We start from the raw sequence: 17956 nt of genomic DNA on the forward strand, positions 1-17956 counted from the left end.
CTAAACAAGCTGCTGTTGTTACTGTGCCTTTATGACTCATATATGTAAATGCCGTCTGTTCTGATTGGCTGACCATGTACTGTGCCTTATTCAAGAAGTAGTCTGAAACACTAATCTGGACTAAACTGTTGTAGGCTGAATAGGTGGATGTATAACATCATGAAAACAATGAATTCAAAACAGACTGTTTTTGCAGCTTTGTTTCCATGGACTGCACATACTGTGGAGTGAACAGCATGTTTTGAAACGTTTACATACCATTTCAAACTCTTTTATTTAAAAAAAAAAAGTGGCCACAGAATACAACATAATAATTTTCAGAAAAATATGAAATCTTTATTAATAATACCACAATAACCAACATAACTTATTAACTACTGAATATAAAATTCTATCAATGCATGCTTGAAGCGTGATTTTAGAACAGATTAGATCAGATGTTAGAATAAGAACTGTCCTTTTATAATTGTTTGTTAGCAGCCCTGAATTCAGATCAGTGCAGAAGCTGTATTCCCACCAAGGTCAGCTGCAGGTGTTCTTATCCACTGCCAACACTGAAATATGTAAAAATAAGCTATTGATGCTGCTTCGATTACATGCAGGTGAGAGGATGCACATCCCTGAGGGGGAAACTGTTTGTTATTAGATTGTAATAAAATTAATCACATCATCCTGGTTTCCCGCAAGTGAAATTGTTAATCTGTGGAAATCCCTGATTGAATTAAACTCAAAAACAGTGGGTATTTGTGAGCACTACCTACTGCAGCAAAACAGATTTTGTAATGACTGTATAGACAAAATGTACAAAAAATCCACTTACCACTGAATGTGCAGGGAAGCATGCAGAGTCCTGTAAGAAAAACAAAAGTATATAAAATATAGCATCATAGAGAGTCGAATATCAAAGGTAAATGTACAAACAAATGGTGAAACATCGCATGGCTCAAAATAAGTCAATCATTACTGACCTGAAAAGAGCAGAAAGAAAAGCATGACTGAATCTGATCTGAAATGCAGAAGAGAATATGTATTTGATGATTGTGATCCGGAAGATGTTAATATTCAGGTCACAAAGATTGCAGGCAATTAGTTGACACATTTGCAGCTAATGCGCAGTGTATGTTATGATGGTTAGCTTTAAAGATGCATTGTCTAGCTATAGTAACCAGTGTAGAAGCTTAGCTTTCCTGGTGTTTAAGAAGTGGTTGCGGAAAAACATGCTTTTCCACAAAAATCCATACAATGCCTTGATGTCAAATGCCAACAATACTATAATATGATCTGATACTGTTTTGTAGTATCATTTTTCATTAAGACTAAATATCAACCAGCAAACGGTTGGTGAACATCAGTCTAAGTACTATGTTCCAAACCCTGAACTGGTCTAGCTAATTGCTTGCCTTTTAATCCAGTGAGTGGTGTTTTTGCTTTGCGATGTAGGTCTCCTCAAAATCTCGACTAATATCTTTTTCCCTGAAAAAAGAAACATTTGGCTAGTTTGTAATTGTGAGTCTATTTGCCTCACACAACTAAAAGGATGTTACAGAGTTGATGTGCATATTGCACGTGTATTTGCACATTGAGAATATGTTTCATCTTTTTAGAGGGAGATTCCTTATGATGAGGGATCAGCTTGGGCAATGAGACTTTTTCCCCCAGCTGTGCATTACAGCATATTTGATTTAATCTAATAATTATTTTTTATTTATTTCATTTTACCATTTATTTAATTACACTAACTATAAGGAGACACAGTGTTATAAGGATTTAAACAATTATTTGGATGCTTATATTGGAACTAATAAGGAATGGAATTTTAGATGCCCAGCACTCCTTGTACGTTGAGGGAATATGTAATCAGGTATGCAGTCTTGTTACTGTGTCCTCCAGAATTATTGACATCTTTGAAAAAGATTGAACAATTATATTCTGTATATCTTTATTTTATGATGAACACTTGACAATATGCTGTAATGTCTGTAATGTCCAGCTTCAACCCTGTCTACTGGAATTAACAGAAGTGCATGGTGCTGTGTATGTGCTAATTCATTTCCAGGGTCTTTGGATTTAAAAAAACCTCACATCACTGCCACTTCAGAGTAGGGCTTAGCTTCTTTTCTGCATAACCTTTACTCTTCTATGACAAACCTTCCCAAGGAAAGCTCTGTTTTTGTATCATCTGATCATAGAAGGAGATTTTATTCAAAGTTCCATTGAACATTAAACTCCAAGCACTTCTGTTTGTGGTTTGACAGTCACAGGGGTTTCTTCTGGCAAGCTTTCCAAATAATGTGTTGGTATGAAGTTGCTGTCCAGTTTGGAAGTGTAGAAATGTGTGTAGTTTTGGACACTTGGTCACTGCAAGTCCTAAACCTGTGCAAATCTTTCAGAAAAAGTTTTGCCTCTCAAGCCTCCTCACTGTGTGTGGGCAAAATAGGTTTGTGTCCATTTCCAAGCAGGTTTGTATTGGCAAAGAAATGTTTCTCATCTCAGTGGTGTATTTTCTGATGCATTCTATTTGCACATTTGTTACCTCAATTACAGTCAGTTGAAATCTATTATAAAACATATCATTCTGGTCCTAAAATCTGATTGGCTAAGCCAGTTTGAAGGTTTCACACACCTGTGACTGCCTCACAACAACTGATTCATATATTACTACACCAAGGCACAAAACCTTGTGCTGTTAATGGAATCATTTTTTAATCCAATGCTGCTCGCATGGACCACCGAGTATATTGATGATGTAGGAACCCATTTTCTGTTTAAACTGAAGGGCTAGCGACTTATGTTCTGAACTAGAGCTAGGCTGGTCAACTAGCTAACAGGCTAAAAGACAGCTAACTGCCTAAATAACTCCATCATGAAAATCACAGGCTTGAATTAAAGTACTTACGGTATGATTCACTGTAAAAAAGTAAAAAAAGTAAAAAAAGCTTAAAAAATGTCACTTGAATGAATTACACACTTCAGATCTTTGTGTTTCAGTCAGGAGTAGCGTCAAACCCAGGCTGAATCCCAAACGGCTCCATATTGCCTAAATAGTGCGCTATGGAAGTTTAGAAATTCTAGCCTGTACAGCCAAATAGTGCATCATTCATATGAGTATGAATGTGGCTGAATCCCAAATTACTATTTCTTAGCTATATTTTGCATCATTGGGGTGCAGAATCCAGTATTTAAATTCCGACATAGTGCACTATGTAGGGAGCAGAGAGCCATTTGAGATTCAGCCCCAGCACGAGAAGAGGGGTGTCGCTGGATTGGTGTTATATAAGACTTGCAGTGATAATCTGGTGACCAAAAAGTACTTAGAAAACAAGTTTTTGCATTAAACAGTGCTGTGGTATTATATGTTCATTATTATACAACAAAAAGTTAAAAAGTTCATGAAATGACCGCAGTATACAGTGATGGGCAACTGAGTGTTCTCTTCATTCAGAGGTCCATGGTTGCTTGGCAACGATACCACATACACTAAAGGAACTTCATTTCTTGACAGAATACTTGTTTATGTCGATTATTTTTAATAAAATTATTTTCTGAAAAGTAGTGTATTTTATGATATGTTGGCTGCCAGTTTGTAAAAGCAATAAGCCACTTTTGTCAGGTTTTATTCTTAGCAGGGAACACCCATCCCATGATAAAATTGCAGTAACACACTGCAGTAACACAACATGGCTTATTGCTTTTATAATTTAAGTGTTTTGAAAGGTGAAATTAGTCTCAGAGTTTCAATAAGTAAACATTTATTTGTATAGCACTTTTTTAAAAATACACTACACAGTGCTTTACAACAATATAACACATCATGACCCACAGAAACAAAATGAGCAGTGTCTAATCACAAAAGCTAAAGCATAAAGATGTGCCTTAAGCGTTTTTTTAAACAGCTTTTGGACCCAGTAAGTCTAATATCTAAGCGCAAATTATTCCATAGCGTAGGAGCACAAACCACAAACGCACAATTGCCCTTTTTCCGCTCAGTCCTAGGGATTACTAAGAATCCTTGGCTGGAGGACCTCAGTACCCAAGCATTTGAATACAATACCGACAACTCAGAAATATATTCTGGTCCTTGTAGTACATGACCAGCAGCATTTTGGATCTGTTGGTGCCTGTCATAGCTCCTTGACTAAGACATGTAAATAAAATATTATAATAATTTAACCATGGCAGTATAAAAACATGAGTGATTATCTCTGTCATTTGCTGTCATTTTTTTTATTTTAGCTCTCAATTAAAAATTAAACAGAAAATATTAAAAAATAACAGACATGTACAAGCTTTTTTATATACATTGACAAATTTCTTTAAGAAACAAAAATGATGCCCATTCTAGAATAAGAATTTAGTGAATATCAAGTTGATAAACAACAAAGACCTTTTCATAACATTTTTTGTTTATTACCAGTAATTGTAGAGAAAATTGTAACTACCCTCAGAGAGGAACAGACATCAAAATCATATGTCAAGTCATTAGTCAACAGACCACAAAACATTTAGATCAACTGGCCATTAGCATTCTTATGTTTTATAGTATTTTTTGCTAATGTTTACCAAGACTGCCAGTGTTTTCTTGTAAGTACTTCCCATGCAGTCTCAGTGGAGAACAGATCGCCATAAAGATCAGATCAGAAAGATCAGAAAATTCCTTTTACAATCCACATCAAAACTTTATCAAATCAATATGACAACAGGCCACCAAACATCCAGACCAACTATCATCAATCTTAAAAATATCTAGTCAGTCCCATAACTGAAATCAGTTTGAATCCGTCAGCAGAGGTGGGCACTGCTGAAATCTGAAATCAAAAATTATTTTTCTCTCTTAGGTGAGTTTAATTTATTCTGACTACTGCTTAAGTAGAATACAGAAAACCTCAAGAACAGGTTTCTTTTTGATTTAATAAAAAATGCACACTAACCTGCCAGCCAAAACACGTATAGTTGTGCAGTCAGTTTCTTGTGTGCCTTTCCTTTAGAGTAGTCTTTGTATTAAAAAGAAGGAGAAAGAAAACAGCTTAAAATACATCAGCAAGACACCTATTCACTCAAGGTGAACAATGCCAGTACGTCTCAGGTGCACAGGCACACATAGCTCTGTAATTGTAGTTTTGGAGAGTTGGTGACTCTGCCTGGATGAAGAGATCTCCTGAAAGGAAAGTGATTTTTCCAGAACACGTTTCTGATATATGAACTCTGATATTTTACATTAGGATAAAGGAAATCTGGCCTGTATGTCAACTAAAATTTATACTTTATAGTGAAATAATTACTGATTCTTAAGTGAGGTCAATAATCTGACTACAGCTGCATACATTTTCAGAAAAAAGGTACTAACCTCTCACTGGGGCGCTACCCCTCTTGTCATGTCTTCAGTACCTTCAGTTAGGGAACATAATTGTACCGTCATCTATTGCATTTCTATATGTTTAAGTTGTATTGATGCCACCCCGTGTCTTGGCTCCAGGCTTTTTGTTTTGTTGATCTGTTTCAGAACATAAAGGTAATGAAAAGGTACAAATATGTACATTTCCCCTGAGAAAAGAATTTTTAAGATACACACTCAGACCTTTGAGGGGACATTTACATTGTTTGTACCTTAATAAATGAAAATGTACCAGCACGTTACTTTTTTCTGACAATGTAGTAATTTAGTAACCTCAAAAAACAAATCAAAGCGTGCCACCCATTCCACACATATTCTAATCATTTCCTTTTGATTTAACCTCTTAGTGGTCCACCTTTCCAACTTTGCATTTCTTTAAAAGGAGGATGAAAAGCTTAAAATACATCAGAAGAACATTATCTTTCAAGGCGAGCAATTCAAAACCCTCAGGTATCCTTTACATGAGTGGGATTAAACAAAGGTAATACGATTGTACAGAGGAAACTGGTGGGTTTACCTTAAATCTTCTCTACTTGTGGATGTTTTCTTTGGTCACTGGTTTATCCTGTGAATCTTTTCATTGGTCACTGGTTTACCCCATAGATCTTGTCATTGCTCGCTGGTTTACCTCATGTATCAACTGATGATAATAGTGCATTAGGTACGGGGGACTACTGATTCTATTATTCAGTACCTCCTCCTATAATTAACACACGTTGACATTTGTGAAGTAAAAAGTGTAATCTGAACTGTTATCTAAGGCTTTTGTAACTATGGCACAGAAGTCACATGAATGTAACTGGAGACCACTATTGTAAGCTTGAAAACAAACTTGGAGAGTGTTCTCTCCTGAACTGGTTTCTGAAGTTTTTTTCTGTTTAGTCTTTCTCTCTAGCCTGATATAAGGATACTGATCATACCTAATATTGTATTACACAATTCCTTTTGTTAGATGAACGTTCAAAGGACTAAATAAATAAAATTAAGGCCTGAGTTCTGAGACATTTATAACTGGAAGGGTGCCCAAACTTTTGCACATGGCACAGTTAACATTGTGCATTAACATTTGTACTACTATGCTGATGACACACAAATTGTACATATCAGAAAAAACAGATGACACTGTAACTGAGTAAACAGATTGAGGATGGTGTAAAAGACATAAAAGACTGGATGTCAAGCAGCTTCCTCCTACTCATCGGAGGTTCTTCTTCTTGGACCAAAAGCTGCTAGAAACACTCATTTAATTTAACGCTAAATCTTAATAGGATCTTAAAAACATTGGCAACACGTTAGATCCTGATCTGTTCTTCGACGCACATATGCAAATATATATAGACAATACATAAACAATATTACTAGAATAGCCTTTTTTCATCTTCACATTATTGTCAAGTTAAGAAATGCAGGATGCATTACGAAGCACTACGAAGGCTCAAGCTGCCCTGTAGATCCACCCCTTCCGGATGGATTTCAACCTCCTTTTCATCAAAGACTGCACTTAAACTGAATGTCATTTTTGAGCTCAGATTATATACAAGTATATACAATACTCAGAGCAGATCTTCTGAATAAATCAACAATAACATATATGAATGACATAATATAAAGTTTTATAATTTAAATGAATCTATATAGGGGCCCATAAATTAAAAAAAAAACCCTGTAAAACAGGAGAAAAGGTACAAAATACACTTTCAGTTGAATTACTACATTTCTACATGACTGCTTTAAGGATAGTCCCAGTAGAAAAGATTTATTTTATTGGTTGTTGGGCAAACAAAACAGCATTCTGGATTCATTCCAGAGGTTGTGAGAACAGAATGATTTTATAAGAAATAAATCCTCAGATCTGTACAGTAAGCAGCAACCAGTGAAGTATGAAATGCATGATGTGCATGTTTGAGAGGACTCATATGCCACTCACACACAATGAGAACTCATCTGAAACAAAATTTAAAAACCATAACAGTGCATGAATGTGAATGTTTAAAAACATCTATCAGTTGGTTCATAAACTAAGAGGTATAGACATTTTCTAAAAAGTAACTAACAGCACTGTATAAAAACATCTAAACGTTAATGGAACTTTTATTGAAACTACAGTTAAAGTGACATAATCCCCTCTGGACTCTAGATGGCAGCAATTTGCCACACAGGGAGCATTGAGCCTCATTCACCAATATCTTCTTAAGTTTTTTCTTAAACGTGTTCTTGAGAAAGGTTCTAAGAAAAAGTCGATGTCAGATCCATGACGTGTTCTTAAACTGCAGAACTGTGCACACCTTTGTGCTCTTGCATGTGTGTAGATTCTGTTCTTACCTAAGAACAGAACAAATTTAAATTTTGGGGTCAGAGTGTGTGACAGTCGCCTAACAACTAGAAAGTACTTTATATATGATGGTTTTGTGTATATTTGTCTTATTATTATCTCAGTTAATGCCTTGGGCCTAAATAGATCATAACATAATTTTTGTAAATATTTACAATTCTTATCCATATTCTTCTGCATAGCTTTTTATACAGAGAAATTGAGATACTTTTCAGTCAATTTTAAGACCAGGTCAAAGGCTTTTGATCCTGCTGATCATGATTGGCTCAAATAAAGGCTGCTTTCTATCCACGTTTACCAGCATGCACAGTTGCTTCCATAATGATCTTATTAATAGAACTCAATGTGTTGTTGTTCATTGAAAACAGTCCCAATTTCTGTAATGTATTCATTTACTTCCTCTGTGATTGTAGCCATGAAATATTTAAGATTTTAACTTGTTACAGAAATCTGAAACTAGAGCTGAATGGTGAGAGAACAAAATATACATTGTTGTACAGATCTCATCGAATTGGTACTTTTAATGAAACATTAAATACTTTACTGGTCCTGTTTAAAACCACAAATATTTGTGAATTTGGATCAATGACAGGCTATCCTTTAGTGCACACACTGATGAGTTGTTAAATAAAAATCGCTAAGAATTTGATCGGGATTTTTTTATATAGAAATAGAGATTGTCTTTCTTTGGAAAGTAAAAAGAAAGTTATTTAAGCAATGATGTTATTAGTATTAGATTATGGTTATATAATCTATATGATTAGCTGCTAAAATCAATGCCCTGTTAGTGTAGAATAACATTTAACTTCGAGTTAAAATACAAAATTTTTTCAACTTTGTCAGTTTAAAACATTTTTAAACAACCTGATAGATGAGAGTCTGTTTTACTTACTTTTTCTCATTTCTACCATGTTATTTTTTATGCTCTGTTTTATTTGCTTATATACAATTGTATTTTATTGTACATCTTACTTGGTGTCAGTGGGTTAATTCACCCCTGTATAAATGAATGAATGAACAAGTGAATGAATGAGAAATGCCACAGATACTTTCAGACTATTACAAAACTAAAGGAGCAACACATGGAATTATTACCACTCAAAATAATTCTCAAAGCATCTGAATTCATGTTTGCAAAAACATGCAAAGTTAGTATTGCACATGTAGTTAAACAAAACATTGTCAATGAAAAGTCAAGGGAAAGGCCATTTCTTAGAATGATGGAAAATCATTGAAAACTTTTAATTTTCAGCTATAAACACATTAATTATTCCAATGTACAAATCATACACATTCATATTTCTAACAGCAGATGTAAGCTGTTCTACTGGTTGTAATCATGTCTGGTACATTGATCTATAATGATACGCGTCCACTTGTACCTTTTCTTGCCGCATTCCACCTCACCGGCTCCCTCTGTTCACCACTGGCAACACATCTGGTGCAGTTTCTTATATATTATAAAGCAACAAATAAGCTTGCACAGAAAATAAGTACAGACCTTTATGCTTTTAGAAGTTTCAGAATGCATCAGTCATTGACAAGTTAGAAAGTTAGCTCGCTCAATCTCACTAGCAAGCTAGCTACCTTAGCAAGTAATCTTAAAGCTTTGTATGCTTTCAGTTTTCCCACTTGAACAATGTAAACTTTAACCAATCGAACATCTTCCCTCCAGATCCTGTCAACAGTTCTGTATAATTATTGTACTAAATTGTCATGAATTCAAAGAGAAAGAGAGAAAGCTTCTGTTTTGTCTGGAGTTTTTGACAAAGACCAGCCTACTCTTGACAGATTGGCTAAACACACCAGCACTCATTTGCATAAAGTTGAAATGCGATTAACTTTTTTACCGAACTGCGAACCATCATGCACCACGGCAGAGCTCTCCATTGAAATGAACAGGACGTGGTGAGGCCAAGTTTCTAATGGATGCAAAGAAGCCTATACTTTTCCTTTTATGACAGTTCAGTTGATCTACATCTAAAAAAAGCTGCTATTTAATAAGTTATGAAATGTAATTAAAAATACATTTATACAAAGTTACTTTTGTTGCACTGAAGTTTCTCCACTTGTGCCTTAGAAAGTTTCTGAGAAATCACCACTATGTAGCCTGACACCGAATTTCATACAAATGTGGCTTTGTACTGAACTGTGTTGTTTTTGTCTGACAGGCTGCTGAGGGGCCGTGTGGGATCGATGGAGGGGTAAGTGCCATTCCTCATTTTGCTCTGGCAATGACGAAGCTCGGCTGCGTAGCCCTCAAAGCTGTCCTCCAGACCAACCCCATCCACACCTGTCCTTTTGTCCACAGACTGTAAGCCTTCCTGGGCTGGTGAGAGAGGACATGGTGCCCCCTGGTGGTGGCTGACTGGAGGGAAAGTTTCAACTCCACCCTTTGTACCTAAGAGAGAGAAAGGTTTAAGCGTGTGGAAAGCAATTTGGCGAAAGTAATGCAAAGTAAAGCAAGCAAGATAATAGGATTCTGTGTGTTTGTTAGTTTGAATTTTAGTCAGTTCAGTCAGATTTTTGCTAAACAAAGTACAGAGTGGTCTGTTATGAAGTGGTTCATTGCAGAGAAGCTTACCAATTCAGAATTTCTGTGCAGTGGTGGTGACAGGAACCAGGGCTTGCAAATATATAGCCATTTTATTTACAATCCAAAACAATCAGTGAACCTTTACATGTTTTTCTATGTACTTTTGAAAATTGGGACTATTTTGCCTCACAACGCCCTCTGCCGTATATCAATTTTAAAAATGCTGTAGCGTGTTTATGAAATGTTTTGGCACATTCGTTTTGGGTGATGTTTTCTCTAGCATTTAGTGCACTTGGTTCGTTTTGCTATGGACTCTTTAGTGGTCAGGACAAGGAACCACCCTGGGCATGTGTATATATGTGTGGGCAGAGAGAGAGAGACATGAGCTGGTTAGAGAGCGAGCTTTTAGAGAAAACTCTGCTTATGGATGGAATGGCTGTGGCCGACAACAGCTGGAAAATAAAGCACCAAGACTTGTGCAAAAGCAGTGTCTCTTTTAATAGTGGTGGGTGTGTTTTAGATGTCTGGTTACTATCACTACTACTGTGAAGAGTTCTGACTCAGTTCTTTCTCTAGTATGACCCATTTCACATCAAACCACTCTGAATGACTTCATTTACATTTTAAGGACTGAATTATGCAGACATTTTTGAAAAATTGAGAATTGCTCTAACCGCGCAGGAGAGAGATTAAATTTGTCTTCATGTGTCTTTTGTCAGTGTGGTGTCCTAAGGAGCCATTTGGTAGCACTCTTTTAGGAGGTGCGGGATGGAAAGCAAGCAGTGACAGGGGTCGGAAGCAGCAGAGGAGCTTGCGTGCTTAAAGTACACTAAAGAATAAAGCTTTTGCGTTTTGCCTGCTCTAGGAGTGCCCAGTCTTAACTAGAGAAGGCTGGTGTGGCTACACATTTTCATTCGAACTAGGGCACACTACTTCTACTCATTTAATCAACTGGATTGGATCTGCACTCCTCCAAAATCAAACAAGTGAATTTGTTCTTTTGTGTACTACTTTTGTCCAAACTTGAATTTAATAAGCACTGTGAAAAGTTTGAAACTGGATTGTTTTCTGGTTTCCAGTAAATGCCTGTGGGAGTAGCAAAACATCATTAGAAAGCAAAACTCCACTAGTGCAGTAAAAAGCATTGAATTACTCATGTTGGATACCTCATATTGATATTGGCTTATTATGTTGCCAAATCTTACTGAACTTAAGTGGATCTCAAATTGCATGGGTGGGATTCTGTGTGCCTGGAGGAACAGATTCCCGCACAATTGTTCTTAACCTTTTAATGTCCTCACCAAGATAAAAGCAATAAACTTTTATGTTTGTATTTTTAATTTGTTTGGTGTGATAAAAATATTTTGTGTTTTTTTTTTTCGTTTTTTTTGACCCCACAATTTTTCAAATATTCACGTCTACCAAACGGTCGAGATGGCACTTTGTGAAATATATAGTGACTCAAAATGTGCTCTACCAAATGGTTGAGCAGAACATTAAAGCAATGAATTCATCAGTTCTTTACTACACACCTGTAAAATGGTGAAATGGTTCTTCAGATTGATGGAGAATGTGTTGTATATGGTTCTACATAATACCTTTTTGAAAATAATTCTATATAGTACCAAAATGTGTTCTTCTATTGCTCTGATGTCAAGTTTATAACAATGGAGGAACCCTTTTGATGCTACAGAAGCATTTAAGTGTTTGCCTTTACTAAAGAACCCTTAAAGTACCACCTTCTTTAAGTGCATACATTTAGTTGGCATGTTAGAGCAGAGGAAACAGTTCCATACTCCAGTTCTATTGCCTTTTCAATATGTACAATGAATATCTAACCACATGGGGGCAGCACTGTACCTCTACACTACAATAAGTCTTCCTGTGTAAGTCGAACAATTAAAATCTGCGTTCTTATTTTTGTGTAGAAATATGCTCCAGACCCACCAGGATGTACAGGACCATTTAAAACTGGAAACTGAATGCAGGTCTGTGCCATATTAAACTGAATGGAATCTAATTTTTGTGTTGTATCTTACTTTAAAATCACATATTTCTCCAAAAACACAAACAAACAAAAACAGAGTTGTGTGATTACTATCACTGAGCAACAACAAGCAACTTTATGTGCACTCATCAGAATCACGTAGGTCTTACTGATATGATTCTTGGACTTAAATAATATTTCAGTGGATTGTGTTGTACAACCCCATTTCCAAAAAAGTTGGGACGCTGTGAAAAATGTAAATAAAAATAAAATGCAATGATGTGCCAATCATTTAAACCCTATACTTCATTGACAGTGCTTCAAAGACAACAAATCAAATGTTAAAACTGAGAAATGTTATTGTTTTTTTGAAAAATATATGCCCATTTTGAATTTAATGCCAACAACATGTTCCAAAAAGTTGGGACGGGGGCAACAAAAGATTATTGCTTTTCATCCTCTACAGTACATAATAACATTAGAAGATTTAGAGAATCCAGAGACATCTCTGTATGCAAGGGACAGGGCCAAAAACCAGTATTTGCTGGCCGTGATCTTTGGGCCCTGAGGTGGCACTGCATTAATAACAGGCATGATTCTGTAGTGGAAATCACTGCATGGGCTCAGAAACACTTCTGAAAACCACTGTCTGTGAAAACAGTTCATCGCTGCATCCACAAATGCTAATTAAAACTCTTGAACGCAAAGAAGAAAGCATATATAAACAGGATTCAGAAATACTGCCACCTTCTCTGGGCTTGAGCTCATTTAAAATGGACTGAGTTGAAGTGGAAAAGTGTCCTGTGGTCCAACGAATCAACATTTGAAATTCTTTTTGGAAATCATGGACACTGTCCTCTGGGCTAAAGACCACTCAGCTTGTTATCAGTGCACAGTTCAAAAGCCAGTATTCATGATGGTATAGGGGGCATTAGTGCACATGGCTTGGGTGACTGGCACATCTCTGAACACCCCATTAATGCTGAATGATATATACATGTTTTGGCAACATATGCTGCCATCCAGATTACGTCTTTTTCAGGGAAGGCTTTGATTATTTTAGCCAGACAATGTCAAACCACATTCTGCATGTATTACAACAGCATTGCTCCGTATTAAAAGTCCAGGCGCTAAACTGGCCTGCTTGCAGTCCAGACCTGTCACCACTGAAAACATCTGCCGCTTTATGAAATGAAAAATACGGCAAAGGAGACCCCTGAACTGTTGAGCAGCTGAAATCCTATATCAAACAAGAACAGGAAAACATTTCACTTTCAAAACTACAGCAGTTGGTCTCCTTACACAACACTTACAGAGTGTTGTTAAAAGAAAAGGTGATGAAACACAGTGGTAAACGTCCCTGTCCCAACTTTTTTGGAACGTGTTGTTGGCGTCAAATTCAAAATGGGCATTTATTTAAAAAAAAACAATAAACTTTCTCAGTTTCAACATTTCATTTGTTGTCTTTGTACTTTCAATGTAGAGCTTAAATGATCTGCATATCATTGAATTTTGTTTTTACTTACATTTTACACAGCATTCCAACTTTTTTGGAAATGAGGTTGTACTTTGGTAGTGTAATGGAAAGCTCATCATCTTTCTCACAACATAACTGCAGCACAAATGAATCAAAACACAAAGATAGAAGAAAGAAAAGGCTAGAAGAAACTATGAAGGGATCAACAAAGGTGGAAATGAATTTTAGAAGAGGGATACTATACATGATCACAGGCAAGTCTAGTGTGATTTCACTTCTAGTGTTTATTAGACACATACAAAATCAACAAAGATCTACAGAGGAGGCAGGATGGCTTGCAGTTCAACAATGCTGTTTGTGAGTATATAACGACTCTTTGAGTGGGTTTGGTTTTAGCCTAGAAAGTCTCAGCCATTCTCAGACAACTTTTTTCTGTGACAGGTTCTGTGAGCAGTAATTAGAGGAAGCCTCTTGGCTCAACCTTTCAGCTTTGTTGAATTGCAGTTCAGGAGGAAGGATGTAAGATGACATAGCTACTAATTAGTCACTATAAGATAATTAAACAAGCATGAAAAATAATTCTCCAAGATTAATATTTAAAACACAGATTCACTACACATGATGCAGTAGCATGGAAACACCTGCATGAAAGGTGCAAATATCCTTAGCATCTACGATATACGGTGTCCTTGAAATACAATAGGCAAAAAACCTTTTCTGTTAACCATTAGAAGCTGAGAGTTTTACTTCTCCTAAAATTGTAAATATATATAAAAAAATGAAAACAATGTGGCAAGAATGTAAAAAAAGTGTTTTTTCTTCCAGTAAAGACTGTATATAATAATCATGAACAATATCTTCTACTTGGAAACTTCACTGAGCTACAAGTAAGAAAGAATTACTACTGAGTTACTCCATGCTTTTGTTACCACTGACAATAACTGCAGCTTCTAAGGGTTAACAGACATTTGTAGAACATCAGTAAAAACACTTTTACAACATTTCTATTATTTACATGGATTTTTTCTTTATAAACAACATAAAGTGCATGTCAATTCTACCTGACCATGTTAATAATTATAATTACAGTTTAAAGTGTCCATTCCTGGCACTGTTATTCATGCGCAAACATCAGCCACCATGCACAAACACCCAACACACACACCACAGGGCACACAGCTAGTCATGTGGGAGAAATACCTGAGCTGGGCTGACTGCGGGCGCAGGGCGGCGGTGGGGTAAAGTTGGCCTCAGGAAGGCTGCCTTCGTGTGGGGGTGGGGGGATTGGCGCAGGGGGCAGTAGGGTAGAATTGGGGCTGGAGATATCTCCCTCCCCTACCAGCGTTAAGTCACCCAGTCCTTCCCCGTCCTGCCCCTGGGTTTGATGCGCTGGCCGTAGGATGGGGGAGAGGGGAGGGGCGAAGGTGACCGGCTCTGCGCCGGGTCTGTGCAGGTGTCCATTGGAGGCGGCGGGTTGGGGTTTGTTGGTGCAGTGGCCAGGTTTTTGGGAGGTGGGAGTAGAGCAGGCTGGTGAGCTGCTGGTGTCGTGGTCCAAACGCAGGAAGTCAGGCAGCACCAGATCCTCTTTCCTCAGCAAGCCTCTCTGATCATCAGCGCGGCTGCTCTGAGCACGACTCAGCAGCTCAAAAAACTCTGAGAGAAACGGCACGAAGAGAAAAACAAAGCAAAGGTGAGTAAAGGTGACAATATTTTCAAATAGCATGATATACCAAAAACTTTTATAATTATTATTATTAATATTATTATTATTACACTGTGCACTGCAGTAGAAAGAAAATGGATCTCTGGCCTAACCAATCTAAAATAATCAATAAAATTATTTTAAAATAAAATAAAAAAAACTCATAAAATAACCAATAAGCCTCAAGAGGCCATGCGTTACAGTGAAGTTATGGGGTGTTGTTAGGCATGAAGGACCACCTCGAGTGGCTTTTTGTTTTTATGAAACACCAAAAAATATAGTGTTATGAAATACACCAATGTAAAGTATTTAAAAATATGTATTGTAAACAATTATATCCACCAAGCAATATAGTACATTGATAGTAGCCTTTGACTGCCAAGCAAAATACAAAAATGTTTTAAATAACTTGATGAATTAATATACAGAGGACTCCACCAGTGAAAATACTTCCATTTTACATTATACATCATTATTAAAAATTTACGTGAAAAGCAGAATCTTTGAATACTGACATGAATTTCAGAATGTCTTAGTGTTTGCTATCAGGACAAATCCTCTTGCTGTTAAATAAGAAAAATGGGATGGAGAAAGTGAATTTGATTCAAGTCACACCTTCAGCTTCATCCAGATGAATCTTAATGCCTTTCTTCTTCTGTGGTGTTTCTGTGATGGGTTGCTTGTCTCCTCCGTCACCTTTCACAGGTTTACCTGACTTGTGATCCCCCTGATGACGCAACAATGACAAAGTAAGCAGCAGGTTAGCCTTTAATATTGACACTATGAGGTTGCTAGTACATATATTTTAACCATTTTGAAGTAAATATAACTGTTAGACTAGGGAGGAGCCACAAAACAGTAGATGGGGACATTAAATGTATGGTCAAAAACACAGATGGTTGGACAGCAGAATACTCCTAGAGCTGCCATTAACATAAATATAATTCTTAGTCACATAACCACTCAGTCTTACCGGTGTTGATTGACCTCTATTGTTCAGCGACGACACCGGGGTTTTGGAGGGGATCGTCTTAGACTTGTCTGCTTTGAGAGTAAAACAAAGCACAGTTTATGAAACAGCTTTTACTGATGACCTTCACTGTAGTTATATACCTCTTTATCAGCATAAGAGTGATGATGAGCGCTTAATTCCAGGAAACTGGCTAGAACAGCACAAGGCTACCAATGTGTGTAGGAGTGTGTCTCTTCTATCATTTGGAGGACACACACTCCTGACACACTGACATACCTGACCAAAGAGTCTCATAATGAGTGTATATCTATTTGCTTTCATACATTTTTAAGATAGGAATGTCCAGAGAAAAACAGGGATACCCTATAATATCAGGACCAACAAAATGGTTCTGACTTTATCTCTTTACTAAATGTTTCATGTTTTTAAACTGAAAGGGAAAAAATAATTTCTTTACATTATTGAGGTTTAGGGATAGGCTCAGAAAAACTCTTATAACATATAGGTAGTTATATACACTGCTGTTCAAAATCACTGTGCAGAAGTTTGTAATCATTGTTTACAATGACAATTTGGTTTCAGGTATCAAATACTTAGTAAGAAGCTAAAAAATGCTGAAATTTCAGAATGATGAATAGAACTGTGACTTATTCTGTCATGACTGAGAAAGCCGTAAAACATCAAGAATGAAGTTATAATGAATTTAATATCCAGAATGCCTCATATTTAAAAACTGTTGATCAAATATTGAGGTAGTCTTGTGGAGCCAGACATGATGTTCTAATGAGATCATCTGGAACTGGCCAGGATTTTTGGGCTAATGACTTATTAGTGTGGTAACAAACTAAGTGTGAAATTACTGAATCATCCAGTGCCTTCTGAAGGAGGCGCTCCTACACAGTAAAAGAGAATTTCTAGAAAGAAGAACTGCCACTACAACACTAAAAGTTTGACAAGTTGTCCACAGACGTGTGTTCCTGTTACGAGATCATGTTTGGCCCCATATGACTAATCTTGAGATAGAACAAATAATAAATCAAAACATGAATGAATGAATGAAAAACACATGAAATACTGAACAAAATACCTAAAAATACCTTTTGGTGTCTTAGAATATTTAAAACTACAGTGCATAACATCACTCTACTTAAAATAACATAAATTATTAATATAATGACTGATGCCAACCATTTGAACAGCAGTCTATATAAAAACATAGGGTATATGTATGACCCAAGGTATAAAAACAAAACTGTGTGTGATCTGTATGTTTGCATTCATACCTTTAGAGGCACTTGGATCAGCTCTCTCTAGCACCACTCGGAGGCCATCAAGGTTTGATATGGGCAGTCCCAGATCAAGCGCTTCTGTCTCTCCACTCTGAACAACAGAAAGAAATGTTAACATTTAGTTTCCTTGCAACTCTCCAGTCACTAGAGGTAATGAACACAGCTATAAGCTACACAGTTCAAATCATCCCAAAAAAGTTCAAGTCATCATTCTCCTACTTAACCTTTCAAAGGTTGAGATTTAGATTTACGACTTAGAACACACGAC

At 36.6% G+C, this 17956-nt stretch overlaps 1 protein-coding gene and 1 long non-coding RNA gene across 2 annotated transcripts in view; both read right to left on the reverse strand.

Annotated features, from left to right (window-relative positions):
* Positions 1-813: 813 nt before the first annotated feature.
* LOC118826766 lies at positions 814-4993 on the reverse strand. The gene is made up of 3 exons (XR_005008775.1): positions 4929-4993; positions 969-1006; positions 814-850 (listed from the first exon to the last, which is right to left on the reverse strand). It is a non-coding gene; the product is annotated as an uncharacterized LOC118826766 (long non-coding RNA).
* Positions 4994-8676: 3683 nt separating this feature from the next.
* rgs12a (regulator of G protein signaling 12a) overlaps positions 8677-17956 on the reverse strand; it is a 48249-nt gene continuing 38969 nt past the window's right edge. Inside the window, 5 exon segments of the mRNA XM_036597174.1 lie at positions 8677-10125; positions 14925-15377; positions 16042-16153; positions 16400-16470; positions 17683-17779. Of these exon segments, the coding sequence (XP_036453067.1) occupies positions 9848-10125; positions 14925-15377; positions 16042-16153; positions 16400-16470; positions 17683-17779 (1011 nt within the window). The 3' untranslated portion in view covers positions 8677-9847.

This window comes from Colossoma macropomum, unplaced genomic scaffold (genome assembly GCF_904425465.1).
Source record: "Colossoma macropomum unplaced genomic scaffold, Colossoma_macropomum, whole genome shotgun sequence".
Lineage (NCBI taxonomy): Eukaryota > Metazoa > Chordata > Actinopteri > Characiformes > Serrasalmidae > Colossoma > Colossoma macropomum.